This window comes from Haliotis cracherodii, unplaced genomic scaffold, assembly GCF_022045235.1.
Source record: "Haliotis cracherodii isolate W230 unplaced genomic scaffold, xgHalCrac1.p SCAF_6, whole genome shotgun sequence".
NCBI classification, from domain to species: Eukaryota; Metazoa; Mollusca; class Gastropoda; order Lepetellida; family Haliotidae; genus Haliotis; species Haliotis cracherodii.
Window position 1 is genome coordinate 34,481,903 of NW_027266319.1, and position 23,583 is coordinate 34,505,485.

General features: G+C 37.0%; 1 protein-coding gene across 3 annotated transcripts in view; it reads right to left on the reverse strand.

Moving 5' to 3' along the window:
• The window catches only part of LOC139446115 (forkhead box protein P1-like), an 86,686-nt gene that overhangs the window by 8,514 nt on the left and 54,589 nt on the right, over positions 1–23,583 (reverse strand). For 2 of the 3 annotated variants that reach the window (XM_071227395.1, XM_071227398.1), the window contains exons 6-14: positions 17,933–18,113; positions 14,001–14,088; positions 11,117–11,269; positions 10,125–10,353; positions 9,684–9,760; positions 9,236–9,337; positions 6,682–6,803; positions 2,735–2,801; positions 1,901–2,031 (exon numbers count right to left, since the gene is read on the reverse strand). In XM_071227395.1, coding sequence (XP_071083496.1) covers positions 1,901–2,031; positions 2,735–2,801; positions 6,682–6,803; positions 9,236–9,337; positions 9,684–9,760; positions 10,125–10,353; positions 11,117–11,269; positions 14,001–14,088; positions 17,933–18,113 — 1,150 coding nt within the window. Of the gene's footprint in view, positions 1–1,900; positions 2,032–2,734; positions 2,802–6,219; positions 6,378–6,681; positions 6,804–9,235; positions 9,338–9,683; positions 9,761–10,124; positions 10,354–11,116; positions 11,270–14,000; positions 14,089–17,932; positions 18,114–23,583 lie in introns of all 3 variants that reach the window. The other variant, XM_071227394.1, reaches the window with a different exon arrangement.

The following is a 23,583-nucleotide window of genomic DNA, read 5'->3' on the forward strand; positions in this document are numbered from 1 at the left end:
TTTCAATAAGCTCAGGTTTTACACCGACAGATGTTTTTCCCCATCTCATAAAACATCATCAGCTGATCACCGCAAGCACATAACACCGAAAATACCAGTCAGCAAATCCGAACTGAAGTACGCAATTCAATGCTATTATTAAACTATCTTGTTATTAAAACGGGTTCATTGTATATCTGGTCTTGTGTTTGTAATATATTCTATTAATTTTATTCAAAATTTCATTTAATATTGAAATAAGCTTATGTGAAATCGTGTGTGAAGAGATACAGCAACCACGGTCAGATTACCGCTTTTGACGCATTGAAACGAACTTTAGTTGCTAAATAATGGATACATATATTAAAAATGCCATACTTTGACTCGTTAAAAGTCATATTTGTGGCAATTTGGCTAATATATGTCAACATAACGTTTTCGCAATCGAAATAGATGTAGCACGGGAAGTCCCTAGGGTGACTGTTCAAATTGTTCCATAAATAAAAACATCCTGCAACAGCAATCACCAGTACCAAAATGCTACACTTGTTCTTATAATTTTAAATATATATATAGTAAAAGCTGCAACTAAGGTAACACGATATTGGAATATATTATTCCTGCTAAAACAATAATTTCAGATACAATTTCTTCGACCATTGCATCAAAATTCTTTGAAGTTGTATCACTGGTGGAGTACATTAATTATTTTCTGGTGTTTGAACTTTGAATTGTTTTGAAGGAAAGTTCCACTTTGAAGCTGAACAACTTCAGTTGTCTTGTTAATATAAAATAATTTTGACTGTTCCAAAATCATGAAAGGTTCAAACTTAACATGCTTTAAGTCTTGTTTTTTATCATTGCGTATCGAGATACGTATCGTATCGTGACCAGAATATCGAGATGCGTATCGTATCGTGACCTTTCTGTATCGTTGCAGCCCTAAGGGAGATAACAACAGGGTGAGATTTAAAGCACCAACATCTCCTCCTCCATGTAGAAGGAAACAAAGGGAGATAACAAGGTGAGATTTAAAGCACCAACATCTCCTCCTCCATGTAGAAGGAAACAAAGGGAGATAACAACAAGGTGAGATTTACAGCACCAACATCTCCTCGTCCCTGAAGAAGGAAACAAAGGGAGATAACAACAAGGTGAGATTTACAGCACCAACATCTCCTCCTCCCTGAAGAAGGAAACAAAGGGAGATAACAACAGGGTGAGATTTACAGCACCAACATGTCCTCGTCCCTGAAGAAGGAAACAAAGGGAGATAACAACAAGGTGAGATTTAAAGCACCAACATCTCCTCCTCCATGAAGAAGGAAACAAAGGGAGATAACAAGGTGAGATTTACAGCACCAACATCTCCTTCCTGAAGAAGGAAACAAAGGGAGATAACAACAGGGTGAGATTGACAACAGCAACATAGATAACAAAAGTTTGATTCCTGCCAATGCTGGCAATGCTGAGGATTGAGATGTGCCGTTTGGGAGTGATACGGCTTAAGCATCAACTGAACAGTCTTTGTTTTATACAACATGTCAGTGGGTCCTGAGACCGTTGATTCTGAAAGCAAGTTCTACCAGCTGTGCCCCAACAGAAAGAAATGGGCAAAGAGTCAAGGTCTATATGTATAAATGTACAAAACAACTGCTTACTTCTGCCTGTGCCTACATAGTACACACTAAAATTTTCCCTACATTATAAGATTTTTGAAATTTTGCATACATGATCCACTGGGTTGTCAGCTCTACTAGTCTGGAACCAGATAAGCCACAAATGTTAACGTCATCGTTATTATGATCCTGTGAAATTAAAACAATTTGAGTAAAAAAAGAAAGAATTATCACGCCAGCCTGACCACAGCACTGGAAACTAGCAGCACTAACATATCCCAGCATTCCCTGGGGCCACTCACCGGGAAGGAGGGGAGCAGCCATCTTGGCTGTTACTGAGGCTCTTCATGGACAGGTCCTCTGCACTCTCTTGGCCCGTCATCTGGTTATGAGCTGCTGTCAACATGGCCATGCTGGCCTCACCCAGCGCCGCCTGACCAACCAAGCAGACATAACCAACATTAAACAGTAGTTCATATGATAATAGGAACTGAATGATCACTTGAATAAGTAAAAATGGATCTCTTATCTTCGGCAGAAGATTAATTCCACTGTCTGCAATGTCATGGATGTTATATCTTAATTATTGGTCTCACAGACTCATCAACCTGGCCAGGAATGACCTGACATCAATGCCTAGTCTGTCAAGGAGTGGGTGAGTGAGTTGGGTTTCACATCACTTTCAACAGTATTTCACGGAGTGTCAGCCTAATGGAGACAGACAAGGATCATAATCTGTAATTTGTACCACAATCATCATTCTGTTACCCTTTAGGGATGCAACTCTGCACTGTGACTTGTGATGTCCCAGACTACTGGGACCCAAATGATGACATATGAAGTGCCCTAGACTACTTGGACACCCATGTCCATATATGGAGTGCCCTAGACTACTGGGACACCCATGCCCATATTTGGAGTGCCCTAGACTACTTGGACACCCATGCCCATATTTGGAGTGCCCAAGATTACTGGGACACCCATGTCCATATATGGTGTGCCCTAGATTACTGGGACACCCATGCCCATATTTGGAGTGCCCAAGATTACTGGGACACATGTGCCCATATATGGAGTGCCCTAGACTACTGGGACACCCATCCTGCTGCAGCACATGTATGGTCAATGAAACTTACCCGTAGACTTGCGTTCAGTGTCTCGTTATATGATGACGGGTCTGACAAAGATGGACTCTTCAAGCTCCTGGAAAGGAAAGACAACTCTGAACATCTCCGTACATAAGAGCATGATAGTTGCAAGACATAAAACATCACATAAGAATTTTATCGAAAGAAACGATGCTGAAACTGAATATGGGTCAAACAAACATATATCCATGGTGAAAACAACAATGATTATATACATTTAAGAATTGTTGTACCAGGATCGTAAGGTCTGTAATTTCAAGAGGAGCCATTGTTTAGGTTTCTGTGAAACAGAATCTGTTCCATGCTTAACGCCTCTCTCAGCAATATTCCAGCTATATGATGGCTGCTTGTAAATAATTGAGTCTGCACGACACTATCAAGTGTTTGACCAAATGAACAACAATCCACGCTGTCAGGGTGAGATGTCACGCTATCAACCAATTCACCGAGTCTGACCACCTGAGCCATTCAATTTCTTCTTACGAAAGACATGAATAGGTTGCTGGGGACCACTTCTTTCCCAGAATCCCCACAGTTGGACAACCAATCAGTCAGTTCACTTATTTAAGTACACTTAAACCTAGTACATGGGAGGGAACCTATTTCGTTTGTATACTCGATACCCATTTGGCGATTTTCATTGTAGACTACCCCCCAAAAAGTTAAGGATCATCCGATTCTTTCATAATACAATAGTTACTATGTCATGGCAAGGAAAGTTGTGAATCTTGTGAAAGTTCACAGGGAAAAGTGATATATGCCACCACTATTACATTCTGGCAATGTCAGCATATTTGCATGAATGGGCTGATCTACTTGATACCAAGGCACTGCAGCTCACCTGATATCATTGTTTGTTTGTTTGTTGTTTAGCGCCGCACTCAGCAATATTCCAGCTATCTGACGGCTGTCTATAACTAATCCAGTCTGGACCAGACAATCCAGTGATTGACATCATGAGCATCGATCCACGCAATGGGGATACAATGACAAGCATGAACCAAGTCAGCTAGCCTGATCACCCGATCCCGGTCGTCGCCTCTTACGACAAGTATTATCGCCTCTTATGGCAAGCATGGGTTGCAGAAGACCTATTCTACCCCGGATCTTCATGGGTCGCTGGTATCATTGAGCTGGAAGTAACATGTACTGATGTTTTCAGGAAATTACTTAGACAAATGTGGTAGTCAAATACTTTTGATGTTATCTGTGTGTGTGATATGGTCTGTTTGACAAGGGATCCTGGCATCAGCATACAATTCAATGTCAAAGAAAAATGTTATGCTACAAAGATACCACCATAACGTACCTATTTGGTACAGCAGAAAGGATGCCTACAATTAACTTCAACTTTGTAATGGTCATAATCATATATATTTTGGAACAATATTATAAATCTGATTTGTTTTTATTTCATTTTGCTAAACAGAACGGTACACTGAAATGGCATTATCAAATATAGTTGTAGCGTTCCATATTATTCCTGTTTCAGCTCTGGACCTTGTGGTTTCAACGGATAAGAAGTATAAACATTCAAAAGATTGGGTCTATTATTGGTTGGTAATTTTTTCTCAAAAGGTGAGTTGTGTTTTACAAACATGAACAAATCTAGGGCCATTGAAAGTTGAAGATTCTAATGTAATAAATCTTAACTTTATAACTGTGCTAAACATTCTCTTACATTTGACAAACATAACATGACACACCATAAGCTCACCCGGATCTATGGTCCTGGTGAGCTAAAGTTTTAGAATGACCATTTCATTGTAATCACATGTTTGGCAGTCTGTGACAATATCAGCATTATATCATATACATGCATTGACATACCTTACCCATAAGAACAGAAACTGGATAAGACATTATTACAATGTTATCAGCATTGTGTAAGTAATTGAATTATCAAATCTTGAACAAATGTGCAAACAAATTAGTACTTTATCATTACAAATCCTTCTTTCTACAGTGCATTCTATCATGATGGTACTGTATATAGTGTCTGGTGACAGGTCAGGTCACCTCAGTGTCCACACACAAACTCCTGAATCACACGGATAATTCAACTAGTTACAAATGCTCAACACTACTTTTTCTGGACTTGTTTTCACTTAACATGTAATACATAGAATATGAATATGTTGTCCGTACTTGACCAAACTCTCCATTAACTTGATAACAGCTCTTCAGCACATTTCTTTCACTAATACTACATTTTTTCACAATTGCTCTGCAATGTTTTCTACTCAAATGAAGTTGAAGAACACCCTATTTTTTCATACATGTTCAGATACTAAACAAGTTTAACTGTTCTTTTGTTATTTTTCCAACTATCAGAGCTTCAAACTGCATATAACAATCAAAGGGAGACAAGGGAGATTTGATCAAATATGGAAGTGTATGATATCCAATGTACCAACCTGTCACACAACTGGTCAATATGATGCGTATCACATCCCTGGTTTGTATCTCACAAAAGTTGACCACTTACCAGATGTCTTCCAGCAAGGCCGCTACATGCAAGACTTGGCTATTCTAGTATGTCTTACACTCGCATTTCTATCAGAAATTTGTTTGCTTTCACAACCATGTTTACAGGAAAACTGGTAGAAAATAAGATCGAGACATATTTTTTAAAACAATTGTTGAGCAATAAATATGTTGTTTTTGATGGACATCCAAGATCAACTTTACCTATGGTGTCTGCCCCTGTCTGGAATAATATTATTGATCTCACAGTTTCTCGAATGCGCTTACACATTGAGTACTATGCTACTAGACATTCATAGAATCCAACAAATCATCGACATTGACACATTTGGATATTTTGCACTGATGCACTTATCTGGAAAGCACAGGTATGTAAAGCAAACAAATTTTCCCTTCTTTCTGTATGATGTTGAACAACATCAAGTCTAACATGCAGTTTTGGAATAGGTATTCTGAAATCTCATGTCAAATTTTGAACTGTTGTAAAAACTTCATTCCCTAACAAGTTTCTCCAGATATTATTCATTCATCCACAATTCATATGAAAAGTAGGCAAACATTTTAGCGTTATTTCTAATGTACAGATATACATTTAAACACTTCTGGAGCACGGCTTCTCAAGATCATTGCAGCTAACTAAATACAAACATTTAACTGTCACCAGCTGCCTGGCAGGTGTATATGAACAAGCAGACTGCACTGCCATTATACTCTTCCTAGTCTACAGAGGAAACATGCAGCTCGATATCAGAGCACTATCTAGGACATTCTCTGTCTATGAAAGAAACAAGATGACGCAAGCTGGATTCGAGCAGGGAAAGCAGGAAAGAAGGTAGTTGGTCTAAAAGTCTATCTACTGCATCGTACTTCTGGCCTCGGTTGACACAGAGTGCTCTTTCTACACTGGCGCCATCTAGAGGCCGGTCAGGTCCACGCATGTACGTACAGACGGACGGACAGGTTGCAGACACAAGAAAGGTGCTTACTGTGCAGATGATTCATTTTCGTGATACTTTCGGGGCCTTCCTCGTGTCAAATGCCGCCTTCTTATAAACTCAAAGTCATCCACCATCCAAAAAGATCCAAAATCATCCTCATATCTTACAAAGCATTTATGCAGGGACAAGTTGGTGCGAATAGCATTCTGTGCAACAAACAGAGGAGGAGAGAGAGGTAGTCCAAGTTTGAAAATGTTAGCGCAAAAAGGAAAGATTGGCCTTGATTGACGAGAAGATTTCTCGGTGACAGGGCTGCCTGCTCATGCCATCACGCAGTGAAAACTTTCACTCATTCAGCAAACCCTAATAACACGAAATGAACTAATTTTCAGTGAACTGAAAATACAGTTCACATCTCATCGTCAGCAGAATGGCAACCTGTCAAGCAAGAACTCTTCAGTTTAGGAGAATAAAAGCATAAAAAAACAAAGGTAGCATTTTGCAACCTACCCGCTCAATTTTTGAGGTCTCCGTTTGTAGAATTCTACCTCGTCCACTGTCCAAACAGCGCCTTTAACATTCTCAACTCTCATAAAACATTTGTGAAGACTAAGGTTGTGGCGCACAGCATTCTACACAGAAACATAAAGAAATCCTTTTACTACATGTAGGTCCACTACAACCAAAGGTGGGATGCTCCGACACCCTACACATGCTTCATTCATCTATAGTCTCTTAGCAAATACATAGTCATGTCTAAAACCATGTATGCACTATCAATTTTTCTCTTTAGTGTATCAGGTAAATGTTTTGCTTTTTGCTATCATTTTTGTAAATTTGTTATTCAATGAAAACATTACTTCATGAAAGCATACCCAAAAAGCATGTTTTTTTAAGATATGATGACTGGAAATTGGAATGTGCTCAAAATGAACATATTTCTGAAATACTGTCTTGATTCTATTACATTCTAAAAGTGGCTCCATGATTAAGATCTAACCAAATCTAACAAAATCATTCCGAAACCGTCTATAACTGGAACGTGATACAAGCTGGGAGCATGCCCCCACTAAAGCAGGTGTAGGGCTGGGTATCACATGCACATCAATATTGGTGATTTCATGTCAGAAATAAATAGAGATTGAAAAAAACAACATGATGATTGATAGATACTGTAAAGATGTTCCATAATCTGGACTTAACAAGAACAGGATTCCAGTTGATTTTGACTGGACTCAGTTACACTACCTTTCAATGAAAGAGGATACTTATTATTGGTTCATTACAAGTGACAAACAGAATTTGTATGTTATGATTAGATGATTAATCATAAATTCGTAATTCCAAATTTTCGCACGTCAGAACAAAACCATTTCAACAGGTTATGTATGTTATACTAGGATACTTTTCATTCAGCTTTTGTGTGTTTGTTAATTCCAAAGCCTCTTTCAGAGAAATCACACCGATATCTAGTACTGGGATGTTTGGGAGATCTGCCTTTGGGCTCCATGCTCTGCCTACTGACATTGGCACAGTGCTCCAGCAAGTAGATATATGGTAGGGATGGCTTTCATGTATAGATGTCACTAATTGTAACAAACAATCCTATACAGTATTTTAAATTCTGATAGTTTCAACAGTAAAACTTGGAAGGTATAAGTATTCTATCAATGAAGATTACAAATGACATATTTTGCTGAACGGAAAGATGAGTGCACTTCAGATGGAAAATATTTGTATACAGCATATTCCAACAAATTCCTTAGAAAAAGAAATAGTTTCGGATTGAAACTGAGGTTAAGTTTGTACCAAGAGTTATTTCCCTTACACTTTGATAATGGAAGAATCATATGTCAATGTCAGAAACTGCTCAAAAGAATGCATGAAACTTCAAATTAAAGCTACATTAGGAATTCCAATGATAAACAAGAAACTACGCCATATTCATAGTCTCTTTTTTTCTATCGTAAACTACCCAATTGGCGACAGCCATTAATTGTGGATATTCATATGGTCTTTAACAATACTTGAAATGTGTTTTAAGATAACATTATCACGCATATGATACGGATCATAACACATGGCCTCACATGCTTTTGAGCAGTATATTCTTCTTAAGTCTAGACGTTTCTATGGATACAGGATGGTATACATCTAGGCTAGGAGCACTGCAACTAAGGGATACAGCTTTCTATATTTAGTGGGTTCTAAAACTAAACATGGTATATAGAACTAAAAATGAAAATAAAAATAATGCTGTATCTAATAGCTTCACATTTTTTACCCAGATGTTGAGACAATACTCGATACAAGAGCACCCTAAGGCGAATTTCTTAACGCCTCAAGCATAGTTGCATATGAACCATATACAATGATACAACCTACCAATCAAATGAGAGCAATAGAGAACTTTACATCAACATTTTGACATGATATAACTAGATCTTCCAATGTTCTTACAATTCCCTACATTTTTTCAATTTGGGGCATATAAATTAAAGTGAACTAAACATTTTTTGTTTGTTCTTTTTAAAAATAATTGATCTCTTCAGAAAATATGACAAGAAAGGAAATGTGTACCGGCAAGAAGTTGCTAAGACAATGTCCAATCATTCCTACAAAACCTCTGTACGAAACTAAAGCAAACATTTTTTAACAAAACCTGCTGAACATTATCAACAGAAAATGTATGTTTGAATGCAAGTCTTTATATCAATCCTACAACCATAATCATAAAATATAAAAATTGACGACTCGTCAAATGCTTTCTTTCCAATGAATTTTTCCCCAAAAATGTTATGATCATGGTAAGAAATAAGAAAGATTAATATCCTAAAATACTTTCAAAAAGTAAGATATTAAATAAAATTTGATATTCCCATCAAAAGCCATTATCATTTTACAAGCAAGGAATGCACAATATTTGCTTAGGGCATCTGTGTGCAGCATTCATGTATGTTGACAAAATTTCTTAATCCCAACTTGATAATTTGTCAGCTGAAGTCTGACCCAAACATGGCCCAAATACCAGCTGGAGTGTTCTCTGAAGCGGGCCAGTGCCTACCTTCCAAGTGGCCTCGTTACGTCGGAAGTATGCAAACGTGTTCTGAAACCACTGGTAGATCTCATTCAGTGTTAGCTGACGATGTGGAGACTCAATGATAGCCTGTGGAAAAACCAATGCCAGTGAAACAAATACGAATACTCTACAAGATCCTTTCTCAGAAAATAAACAGAAACAACCTGCAAATTACGGATAAAATGTAACTACACTACTTAATAGTTTGTTTTTGACTAAAAGATTCTTTGAATTGTACTGCATAAATATATAACCTGTTTTTGCACAATTTGATAGATGTGACATCAGAGTTACCTCCCTTAGATTATTAACACACAATGTGATGTGGCACTGAACATCAGTATGACTTAATTATTTGAAGGATTATATCCCCGAAATTATGACTTAACTATTTGAAGGATTATATCCCCGAAAAAGATCTGGTCAATCTTACCTGTCTGATCAGTGACGCATAAGTAAATGGAGGCCTTACATCTGTGTTCTTGTAAAAGTCTCGATTTCTTTGGATTTCTGAAATTATATCAGTCACAATATTTGACAAACCAATATTAATCAAACGATCAGATTTGATCCGAATAACACAAACATCGATGAGGAGTGAGTATGGTTTAACTGCACACCGGAAATTGGCTCACACATTGTACCCATGTGGGGAATCAAACACAGGCCTTAGGCATGTTGAGCTAATGCTCAACCCCACCGCCCCCTAAAATTTACCAAACATCATAACATGACATATGGGGCCAGGGACTAACCTTTGGAAAACTGTTGCAAAGTTAAATGTTTTGTTGTTCTTTTCATAGATCTTTTTTTACTTGTTATTCGGAACAATGCATACACTTCTTAGGTGTAACAAATGGAAAATCTAGCCTACCTGCTGATATGGGAAGATTGCACTTGTCTGAAACTCGCCGCCTTATCGTCCCTGCACCAGTGGGTGTCGACTGAGGCGTAGCAGGTGCTTGCGACACATTGGGAAGCTGAGAGCTTGGGGTCAGTGTTGGCGTCATGGCAACCACTGGTGACGTCACCACGGTTACGGCTGGGTGAGGTGGTGCCGTTGTTAGAGGAATTGAAGCGAGTTTGGGCATGATGGTCGGTGTCTGGAAGGTACACCATAACATGATAAGCTCTTCCACCAACAATAAGGTTGAAGCAAACTTTCAGAAATGAAGACATTTATGAAGCTGAAAATGTATCTTGGCCAAAAGTCACTCCAGATTACTAAATCATACATTCGCAAATATATTGAACTTACTTAATTGCACAAAATTCCAATAAACTTAAATTAATGCTCAGAAGATAATATTTCACAGTAGACATATCACAGCAAGAGGTACAAACATGTTTGTCGGGCACATGTTCCCATAAAACACCAATTTCCTCAATTATCCTGCCACAGGGATCAAGTCAAATAACAGTCACAGTGACCTTACTGCTGTGTTCATTGTATGCGCTCAAGTATAGTTTGTGAGGAAATGTTCTTACAGCCAAGTTCTGTAGGCATGTGGCAAGACAAGGCTTAGACCAGACACTACTATCAAGATATGATCATATTACTGCAACAAAGTGTATTGTAACACAACATTACTTTCATTACATTAAGGATGAGAAACATGTATGCTGCAACAATGTGTATCAGAATGACCAAAAACTATAGTGATATAGATGGTATTGTCCTGCCTCAAAGTATACTTTGGAGATGTGCAATGCTCTGCAAAAGGTGCATAACAATATTACTTAAGATAGATGTATACATCATGACAAAGTGTTTCATTACAACTCGTAACACTACGTGATTATCAAGATATATAGTGTATGGCAAAAATGTGTTTCAAAGGAGTGAAGATCATCTGTACTTATTACATTCAGTGTGATAGGCTCGGGCTTCACTTCCTGTGGTAGCAGCTGTGGTTGCGATGGTTGTGGAGGGGGCTGCGGCGAATGCTGACGTTGCTGGGGTGGCTTCATATGGAGATGCTGCATCATCGCCTGTAACATTTCCTTCTCCCGGGACAACTGCAACAAAGCAACATCGTCGTTCAAGATCAAAACTTCATTTCCAACACCAAATAAATCTCATGCCACACATCAAAAGACCCAAAGTTTTACAAACATAGCACAAAATAACATTCTAGAAGTATTTTCCCCCCAAATGTACCGTTAACAAAATGTCAAAAATCTACTCGGGGCAGGAATGTTATTCAATATTTAAGAAAACAGTATTTATATCTTTATATCAGACCCAATGGATTTGAAAAATATATACCCTACATATATACCCTATAATATAATAGCTAAGTTATTAATCAGATAAAATGTAAAGGTTTGATGTAGAGCCTGCCAGTTTTAGAATGAACATTTTTCCGAGGGTTTGGTAATTATCTCTGAATTTCTAGGTTTGTTTTCAATAAATGACTAGTAACAAAGCTGGACTGGCTGCATTTTATTCTTGAACACATAGATCTGTGAAATGTTTGTTTGTTTGTGGTTTAACACCACACTCAGCAATATTCCAGCTATATGACTGCAGTCTGTAAATAATCGACTCTGGACCAGACAATATGTAATACGGTTGAAAAGTTCATAGTAATGTCAAAATTTGACATTTAATCTTTCGGTAATTAACAGGAAATATAAGAGTTAAACAATGGTTGCAATTACCATATAGTAATGTATGTGCTTGTTATAACAAGGTGATTCAAAAGTCAGGCATCCCATTGGCTGAATCTGCTAGAGTATTCAAATGACTGCCAGTCAAATGCTAGACAAGCCGTACGTAAATGGGCAATATTAGCTCATCATGTTCATCAACTACCTCTGTAGTTTAATCCAACAATAAATTAATATTCATATCAGCCTCTAAATGATAATTTCTTATCAGATACAGAAAAGCTTTTACTAAGACTTTTGTTATGTCAGGAACAATAAATAAGAATTTTTTCCACATAATACCTGACTCAAACTGTCTGTGTTGAAGGTCATGCCCCATGCCACTGTATTTTACCATATGCAAACTAGACGTGCCAAGCGCTGTTTGACACACAGCACTTTCATTACCAATTTCATGTTGATGTACGAAAATAGACATACCAAGAACTGGCACTTTCAAATACTTTAGGTACAAAGCATAGAATTTCATAATATCTTTTCGTGTCAAGGGAGCATTGGCATGTGACAGCAAAAATACTTTTAGCAAAACTTCAAAATGTCAACATTTCTGTGGTTTTGACACACCGACTAAAGTGGCATAACCTAGTCGACACATTTATGCTTTGACAACAGCTTGCATCTGCTTACACACTGCCCTTCAGAAATTAAGGATAAAGTTCAGACAATGAAATAATTGGGGGAAAAAGTCCCATAATTTGTCATCAGTTCGAAAACAACAACTTCACGGACAAGATACTATTTCTACAAATATTCCTTTTTTAATAAATACACCTGTTTCTGATAGATTGTGATCAGGAGAAAATAACACAAACACAAACTTAAAAAAAAGAAAGACCTTAACTTCAGGATCTATGCAAGTAGAAACAAAGTATACACTTCAAATAGTCAGAATGACAAAGCTTCCAATAGCTTGGACTTCAGGTGCCATGAACTTTGAGACTGATAATATGTACCTCCAAACCAAAGACTTCATATACAAGTTGATTTATTATTACTTACATAACATACAACTTTGAGTGACAATTCAGGAAGAGAGAAGCAGTGGTATGTCATTATGATTTCCCCTGGCTATAATCACTGTCAAAAATAACAGCCAACAATTTGCAAAACAAATGCAAAATCAAGCTGTTATTCGTCAACCAAAACGAAGGAAGTCAAGAGGCATGACATAAACCTGTGACATTCGTACATCAAATTTCTTTTGTTCAATTATGTATTCCACTACAAAGTTAAACAAGCAGAAGAACTGACAGTGATATCACATTTATATCCCATGTATACTGCATTTAGTGCTGGGATATATCCCTGTATATTTTCCTTCCATCAACATCAAGACGAACTATTGGCCCATGAAAGTCACTGCACCAGCACACCATGTTATATGACTGGGGCAGTCACACTTATGTAGTAAATGTTGACTTGATTAATTCTTTAAGCTTTATATAGTTGACTCGAACTCGCTGGCTTAGACAGTGTGAGCCAGCACTAGAGCGTTAGCCTGGGACAGTTACTGACAGCTTTATTGGCACAAAACGCATGTTTTTCAAGTGCTATTTCCCAGTGTACTACTTGTTATCGTGGTGTCAGTGTCAACTCTTGCTTTGTAAATATGAAGCCAATTATTGCCACACCATTACTTTTTGCAATTAATTCTTGGCTGATATTTCAAGATATTTCAGGAAAGATGACACAAGTACTGTTGGTAATGGCACATCACAATTAACGTCAACAGTGAATAATATTTGCAGTGTCCATATCTTTTTCAATGTGCTTCGAGAATATGGTTGTGACAAAGTTACTGACTATAAATTGCTACAGTGTAGCAGATTTGAAATAATAGCCCCTGTACTATAATTAATTTTTGCATGTGAGAGAGAAATAATATTGAATCATACAACTAAAAATATCTTTTAATTAAACTCTAAATTTATAAGTGAGTGAGTGAGTGAGTGAGTGAGTGAGTGAGTGAGTGAGGTTTAATGTTGTGCGTATCAGTAAACAGCAGTATGTGAACAGAGGCCATCGAAGAGATACTGGACACATCAAGTCCCTGCTCAAACTGTATTTGGGAACTTACCTGTATTTCCAGCTGACTAACGACCTGCATCTGCACTCTCGCCTGTGCAGTACTTCTATCGTCCAATACATGCTCACTGTTCAAGTGTCTGCCAAAAAAAATATACAACATGGTGTCAACTTAAACAAAATAAACACAATGGCATCATCAATGGAGCCTGGCAACAGAATCTGTTGGTATCTGGGATCAGACCCTAGCAGATCCTGACATAAATAAGGTATGCAACTCTGCACAGCGAATTCTGACACCTTAGGTCCCTTGGTCCAAGTGTCCCCTGATGCATAATTAAATCACATGCTCCTCTAAACTAAAATGTTTGTTGGAGTAATGTAAGCTTCCCAATACTGGGCCGCCACAATGGATGTACGCATAACACACATTTGCTCCAAATGAAAGTCATGGGGCCCTTGTCATTACCACAGTTTTTTTAAAGTTTAATTTAAGGGGTCTTTCAGGTCAAAGACTAGCAGTCCACCAGAAGGACCTCAGGAATCTACTCAATTTGGTTCCCCGTCAAAATGATTATCCCCCTTGCATGTACATTGTTATTTGAAATACATATCCTTAAACACAATGAAAACAATCTATCTGGGAACAACTACTGATGTATAGCTGGCAGTGAAGAGGACTTCTGTTGAAAATTTGAAAATCTAGTTATAGTGCGATTGCAGCCAAAATACAGGATTTATGGTGATGATGTAATGGAGGTAGAGGATTTGTAAGAATTATTTTATTTGATCAGAAAATGATACAATTCAGTTACTAAAGGGCGTTTCCTAATGTGAGGAATGGCTGCCTTGTTACCTTGGCAGATACATTTTCTAAACAACACCTAGTTCCTTGACAACCTTGAAAGACTCAGACCAATATTTTACCAGGAAATAATTGAGTGATTTTTTCCAATTCATCTTCCCTTCACTACCCTGCTAGGTGCGCTCGCTGATCCTGCAGGTAAAATGACGTCACATGCTGCATGCGCCATGAGAAAGGCTTCTATCACACCTATAGACAGCTAACCAGTTCAGCCTTAACATTTCTCGGTAACCTTCATGCTGGTGTACTGGCAGGACATTTTTTCATCGAAACAATGATGTGTCTATTGTCATGTCCTGAAATTTATATTCTGAGGGCCAGTGATAGAGTGGATGATGACCCTGTCTGCTTATATTGTAAAAGTAAACCACATCATGGCTGTTCGAAGGAAGGCGGTGGGATCAGCAGTGATGCCAACCCTAATTGAAGCTTTGGGGTTCTCAGTGGGGTAAAAAAGCATCATTTTATGTGAAAAAGAGCAATGGTAAGAGTACCATGACATGATGCTGGTTTTCGCGTTGACATTTTTGTTAAGCCTATACATGTACATGGAGCATGGGTACACCTGCACTGATGCAAGTAATGTAGCTTCACTATTTTGAAAACAGGGCAACAAAGCTTAAAATAAGCAGAAAAAATGACTAAACATTGAAATTACTATAAACTGAATATGAACCCAAAAATAAAAAAAAACATCAACATAAAAAACAGTACTGGAAAGCAGAAGTACCATAACAGCATGAGACAACCTCAGGGCCACATTTCAAACAAAAACATTACATTTTAAATTACTTTGGTAATTATAGATCATAAATCACTTATGAAAGCATTTAATTTAAGCTGCAATGCGGGGGGCAAGCCCTCCAAACTCCAATATTGTTTAGCTAGGTGTAAAAAAAATGGCGTCTGAAACACTTCATTCATGCCGAAACACACTGTCTAAGCTCCACACCTTCACAAAATTCATCATGTGACAATATTAACTGTACTGCAGAAAGCCAATATGGTGCTTCGAGTTCCTAAGAAATATTGGTGTACATGCAACTAGCTCTCTGTAGAATGCTTCATGTGATCAGCGCATTAACAATTTGCTCTTCCTGATTTCATGTCAAAAATTGTAATTTGGGGAGGATAAGCATAATAGCGTAAATTTAAGGCTCAAAACGTAATTATTACGCCAAAAGCTATAAGCACTTCATCCATAAAACTTTAAATATTTGTGTTGTTTACATATCCCTTTCCACATTGTATCGTTGATGATATGATGTTATTTATGCATTTCAGTACCGCATGTAAGTGATGGTACGTGAAACATGAGGGTCTTATGCAGCATGTAAAGTTTGTCAGAAAATTGTGAATTTTAACAGCAACACAAGTACTTAGTAGGTGTATTGCTGGCACCTTTCTCAAATCAAATTGATACATCATGTCCAATGAAAAGACTCAGTACCACTGTTGTCTTTGTTCACTGAAAATCAGGATTTATAAGGGAGCTAGTCAACACACTTATGTCACCAAAACAAGAAGAAGCTCCAAATATTATTTACAGTAAACTACGTTTATAACGAACTGACCGATATAACAAACTTAATTTTTAGTCCCGAGCTTTTGTTATATAAATGCTGTATATATGCTTATAACGAACCGCGGTTATTACAAACTAAAATTAGTGGTGTCTTTGAGTTTGTTTTAACCATAGTTTACTTTACATCTATTTATGTATCATACACACTGTCTGGAGAAGTCAGTATGATTTCTTGTTTGTTAGGACAACTCTGCAACTAACTACTACTGTCAGAGCATGACTATCAGAATGTCACAAATTATGTGGATCAATTGATCAATTAATCAATTACACCTGTGATGACACATAACATTCAATGATGATTACATTTTATAAGGGACAGAATAACATCGATCGATTATTTTTTCAAACTGTCATGACGGGTATGCATATTGCAATTGAGCAACTCATTGGTTGACAGAGTGTTTTTTAAAATTATTGTCAGGATTTTAATAAAAACAAGCGTATAGTTGACGAAGTCCTCTATATCCCCCGCCCATTTTAACATGTTATGGTCCCAAACCAGGTAACTGACCCAACATTTCTCTTAGCCCATGTCAAAAAGCTGCAATGGAAATTCTAAACTAAATTACTAAAATTCCTAACTAGCAAAAGACACCAGTTCAGCATGTGCCTGGTAAACATGCAAATTTTTGTTAGAAAGTACTGAATGGGTTTTGAGTTACGCTCTGGAAACGAACTCAACCCTATAGAACCAAGTCCAACTTGTTGCCATGGAAACATAAAAAAGGCACCAGTTCAGCATGAGTCTGACAGACATGCAAAGTTTCGTAGAGAAGTATTTAACGGTTTCTGAGTTATGCTCCGGAAATGATTTCGAGACGCACGCACAGATGACAGACGGACGGACGGATGGACGGAACTCATTTCAGTATTCTCTCCCCCCCCCCCCCCAATAACTGACAACATGTGTAGGAAGAAATGTTGATATCACACTTGCATTTATACTCGGTTAATTTATTCTGCATATCATGTATTTTTATTGTTAGGTAAGGCACAGATGTTTAAAAATTATAGATCCATGGTGAAGGATCAAAGAACATCTGTGGGCTGCAGATGTAGGCCAATATGGAAGTAACACAAAGGCTAATAAATATAGTGAGTTTTCAGACGTAAATAAGGCTGAGGCTATACAGTTTTTAAGGGTATTTTTCTCACTATCTTCCATTCTGTCAATTCATGTTTTAGTTGCAGACCGTACAAATGTTGTTGTAACTTACAATCACTGCAAAGCATGTGCTAGTTCAGATATCCAGGGTCTCGTTCCACAAAGCGATCGTAGCGCTAAGATGATCGTAGCTCCCATACTTTAACATAGGCTTACGACAGTTGTAGTGCTGAGATCACTTTGTGGAACAGGGCCCAGTACCGTTATTGAATGAAGGTACAACATGGTACCGTTGCTTGGCTCCGTCTCTAAATGTCACAAGTTGTCGCAGCGCACATTGAGCTGGTATAACGAAACTATACAATACTGTTACAGACCTATATAATACTGTTATAGACCTATCTTGTACAACAAAGTTTTACTCACTTAGTAAATGCATGGTAGTCATCACAAGGAGTGTCACAACCTGGCCACTTGCACACACTGTGTCGGAAGAGAGGGTTGCTGGGTGGGGCAGACCCGTTGATGGCCTCACTGCCAATTTGAGCCTTGGCACTGTCATTATGGCGGATGCTGATTGGTGCAGCCTGGTTGAGGGGAGCAATACCTGCAACAAACAGCTCTCACATAAGTCCTGTGTTCACATATTAGCTTGTTTCTTTCCTAGTTGCTGAATTGAATAAGATGATGTTTTCATATAAAAAAATACAGCACAATTTCAATGTGTGGGAATCGTACACAAATAAATTGTACTCATAATGGGAAATGAACCTGCAACATTACTAGCGAACAAAATAAACATGTGCTCAAAACTTTTGCTTGTTGTTTAATGCCACACTCCGCAATAGTCCAGCTATGTGATGTCAGTCTGTAAAAAATCAAGTTTAGGCCAGACAACCCAGTGATTGACATCCTGAGCACCAATCTACACAATTGGGATACGATGACATGCATCAACCAAGTCAGCGAGCCTGGCCACCCGATCCCGTTTGTCGCCTTATAATACAAGCATAGTTGAAGTGAATAAAAAATAAGATGTGCAAGATATCCTTTTGTCCCATTCCTAAATATGACTCACATCTTTTTCAAAATGATTTACGTATGTATGTCACAAATTTGACCTGAACATATTTAATGAACAAATATGAATGAAAGTAATTTTTCAATCATTAAAGCAACACTACATAAACTTTCAAATAAGAACATGAATTGAAATAGACAATAATATTAATCAAACATTGAGGGTCAATCAATGACTTTTTTCGTAATCCACGATTATTCCTCTATGTTGTACAATGGCCAATAAGGTGTACCTTACACATAATAATCCTTTGCATTAATATTGGATGGAAAGGAAAGAGATCTATTTACTTTGACAGGTATTTGTTTATGCTGACACGAACGTCAGCTTGAATTCAGCTATCATGTGAAATTTAATTGTCTCTTTATGGCTATGCGAGACGAAAATATGTATTATTCATACCATCCATGATCCTCAGAACATAATTTATGAAGGACATATTTCTATCTTGCAAACATAACCCAAACATGATTGTTATCACAGTACATAAAATCAATAATGAATTCAATACTACAAGAAAGAATATTCTGATATAAAAGTCTGAAAAAAACAAACTAAATACCAAACAGTCCCTGGTTATGTTGCACTGTTGTCATTAAACTTATTAAATATTTACACAGTTCTCAAATCAATGGAACATATTTCAATGACATAGAAATATCACCCTTATTTATCCAAATATCAACAATGCTTATAGCCTCATATCACACAAGCACACAAGATTTGTTTACCGTTGTCATGGCAACTACCAATTGTTTTATGTGTATTTACTACAGCAATAGCCAGTGAATACAGAAGATATACCATGTTTTGGTAACAGCGAAATACATGTGTGTGAAACCGCACTATCAATTTCTGATCAATGGGTTAACCATTCTGCCATAAGTGAGACTCTGATAGCAAAAAGGGACACTATATTGACAATACTGTGTGACCTGTGCTACAGCAAGGACATTTCAATTATCATATCAAACCAAAAACTACGGAAGCCTTTTAGCGCCATTTGTTATTTTAAAAACAAATATTACTTGAAATTTCAAAATGTTATGTTGAAATTACAAGACACATACTAAGTTGAAATTTCCAGATAATGATCTTGAAATTTCCAGATAATAAGTTGAAATTTCCAGAAACTAACTCGAAATTTCAAGATCATTATCTTAAAATATCAGCTTAGTATGTATCTTGAAATTTCAACTTAGTATCTTGAAATTTTAAATTATGTTTCTTGAAATTTCAACAAAGCATCTTGAAATTTCAACTTAGCCTTTTAGGGCCATTTTTGAAAATATTTATTTTCTTGAAAATTTTAAGATGCTATGTTGAAACTTCACGATACATAAGTTCAAATTTCAAGATAATAAGTTGAAATTTCAAGACACTTACTGGAAATTTCAACTTAGTATCTTCAAATTTCAATATAACTTCTTGAAATTTCAACATAGTATCTTGAAATTTCAAGAAAAAACCCTCAAAAAACCAAAAGGCTTCCCTTAAAAAAAACACAAGGTGTCAGCAACCCATTCTTGCTGTAACAGGCGACTATGCTTGTCGTAAGAGGCGTGGATCGATGCTCATGATGTCAATCACTGGATTGTCTGGTCCAGACTTGATTATTTACAGACTGCCGTCATTTTGCTGGAATATTGCTGAGTGCGGCATTAAACAACAAACAAAACAAACAAAACCATTTTGACTTTGATTTTGACTGAGACAGAATGCCCTCTCTTCTATTTGGGAAGGATGTACAATCATAATTGTCAAATCAAGGTAACAAGTTGCAACATTGCGTTACAAAAAGAAAAGCTATACTGATGAGAATGTGAGCTGTATGTTGAATAAGTGGGGATAACTCAGTTAAATCACGACACGTCAGCTCGATGTGGGAAGAAAGCCCAATGTGACGTAGGCAGGAGATATTTATCACTAAAACATGAGTGCAAATATGGTATAAACAGAACTTAAAAAGGACAATAACAGGGGTGAATCTGTTCTCAACACATTGAGTTGGCATGCCTGAAGCTTTCCATTGTCTTAAGTATTAATATATGGATTATTATTAGCCGAGCTTCACAGACCAAATAGTATTTTAATTGTTATTCGGTCTAGCGGCGAAAGTTGTAAACTTGGGATGTTCACTGGATTGACCACACAACCATTTCAAAATGACAAAAAATTTAACTTTAGACGGAAATATCACGTTCGATTTGTGGAAATGTGTTTCCACATTAGTATGGTTGTAGGACACATTTCAAGGCTACTTCTCGCCCCATTATCAGGTGTATCTATGACTGTGCTTGTCATATCTTTACTTTGTAAATTGTATGCACACTATACACATTGCTTCTACGCTTTATATGATATATTTTACCACAAAAAAAAGAGAGACAAACATTGTGATGTTGACACAGACTTGACATCCATTTATTTGTGGTTCCCACACTATACATACAATGAATCTTGCTGAAATTTCAACATTTTTCACACGTTTTTCATGCCTTTTTGTGAGTGTTAATACTGTTTTCTGAAGTTTTCAAAACACTTTCAGAACTATTATATTTAACCTTCAAATGGTCTTGGAACTTCTCCTTGTTAAAAAAACCTATGTGCCCTTCCAGCTTTTCAAGCGCCCTTTAAGACGCTACCTTAAGCACTTCCTACAATCAGTTAAGAAAAAAAGACTCTTAACTTCAAGAGAAGTTTCATCAATGAAAGGACAAATATGCTTGTCAGAAAGTCGAAGTTTTATCCTGATAATGGATAAGAGTCTGCAAGAGACGAAGTTTTGATGAACAATGTGCAACTGATTCATAGCTCGATAAACTTTTCATTTACATGCTCTATAACATGTAAATGTCAAAATCTGACATAAAATAGGAATTATGATGTTCTCAAAGGGACAAAAAAATAATCCAAGCCTATGAATTTTATTGTGTCAAGTGTATCACGCTCACTCAAGACACAAATAACAATAATTTATACTTTTGCACTCACATGACTTGTAATGGAACATGCAACAGGTTCATAAACCATGAATATGACTCCGGGAATAGAGAAGGCTTGTCATTCTGGAGCCCTGTAGCTGAATTTCAAAGAAACTAACATTTTTAAATATGCACTCAATGACCTCCCTTGCTAATCCATATGGATAGATGAATAAATTCAAATGGTTTTATTTAGTTATTTTTCAGAAGACAAAGAGGGGGCTCTAATTGGGGTTTGTTTAAACAAAGGCGAAAATAGTTAAAAACATTGGGACAATATCTTAATTAAAATTTTGTCATTTTATCACTCCTTGATATTTTACTCAGGTAGGTAAACCAATTTCTTGTTATCCCAGACCAGGCTTTTTTTGGTTTTCATAATTGACAGTGAAAAGTTTGATCCATTGTCTGAAAAACATAATTATACAGAATTTTCTTTATACATTGTAAAGTTTGAGTAAGATTAGCAGGTGATAAATTTTTATTTAACTTGGTCTGGTTTGGGTCCTTGTAAATATTATAAATCTAACATTTGACTTGTCATTATGATTTCTTGTTGAAACAATTCTGTTTTAGAAATATAAAAATCCCTTAGATTATTCTCATTGTCAAAGCGATCATTACCCTCACAAATTAAAAAAAAAAACCAAAAAAACTCTTGTCATTCTGATTTTTTTCTTTCTGAATTTTCAAAATTTAAGGTCAGCGGATCCATAAAGTCAGTAAAACAAGTGTACAGCCACGGCTACGGCCACACACTGTTCTTGCCTTACAGCCCATGCCTAACTTTCACATTTTTTACTAGTTTGTGAACTATCTAAAATACTTCTGTGTATCAGTTGTGGGGAGGAAACTGGCTGTATTCCTGACTACAAATGTAACAGACTTGTCCCTTCAATGCTATAATACATTTATTCAATGTTTATCACATTGTATGTTGCTCTAAGTGGCGATTGATTCAGATCAAGTAAGAAGCAATGTTGTTAAACAGTAATCCAATTTACATTATTTTGTGAGTGAGAGAATCAGGTTTTGTGTTTGAGTTACATGACAGGTTCAACATTTGATGAAATATGTGTTGGCTCTAATGCAAAAATGTGGTCCATTGCTAGTGATGGGAAATGGAAATGAAAAAAGCACCACTTCTAAAGATGTCAGCTTTATCTTGAGAATAGTAACTTTAAAGGGCCAACAACAAATAATTTTCTTTCCCAAATTAATAAATATGCTTGATGCACACACAGATTGTTTGCTTCTTGGTCAACGCCACACTCACCAATATTCCATCTATATGACGGCGGTCTGTAAATTATCAAGTCGGGACCAGACAATCCGGCGACTGACGTCATGAGCACCAATCTATGCAAATTGAATACGAAGACATGCATCAACCAAGTCAGCTTGATTGACCACCCGATCCTGTTAGTCGCTTTTTAATACAAGCATAGTTGCCATTTTCGGCAAGCATGGGTTGCTGAAGACTTATTCTAACCCGGATCTTCATGTGTCACACACAGATTGTATGAAGTTAGGAGAGCTTGTCACCTTTTACAGCAAGAATGAGTTGCTGACACCCCACATGGTTTTTACTGAAACCTTTTAGGGCCATTTGGGTGTTTTTCTTCTTTTTTTCTTGACATTTTAAGATACTATGCCTCTTACAACAAGCATAGTTGTCTTTTTCGGCGAGCAAGGGTTGCTGAAGACCTATTCTACCCCGGGTCTTCCTGTGTCACACAGCTTGAGAATACAAGCTCTACTTCACACATGACCTATGTGTCATTGATCAATCAACCACACTGTCAAATAAACATTTCTGGTGGAAAAAAATCATTTTTCAAATCAGCCATGTGATCATTTAAAATAACCTGAGTACCGTTGTACAAAACAAGCTTAGCTACAAAATAACCTCTCTGTTATCAAACGATTAGGTTATCAACAGCCTTAAACCTCTCAGAACTCCATGAGACACTGTTAACTTCAGGTGTTGGCTTCCTCAACATCTGTCACAA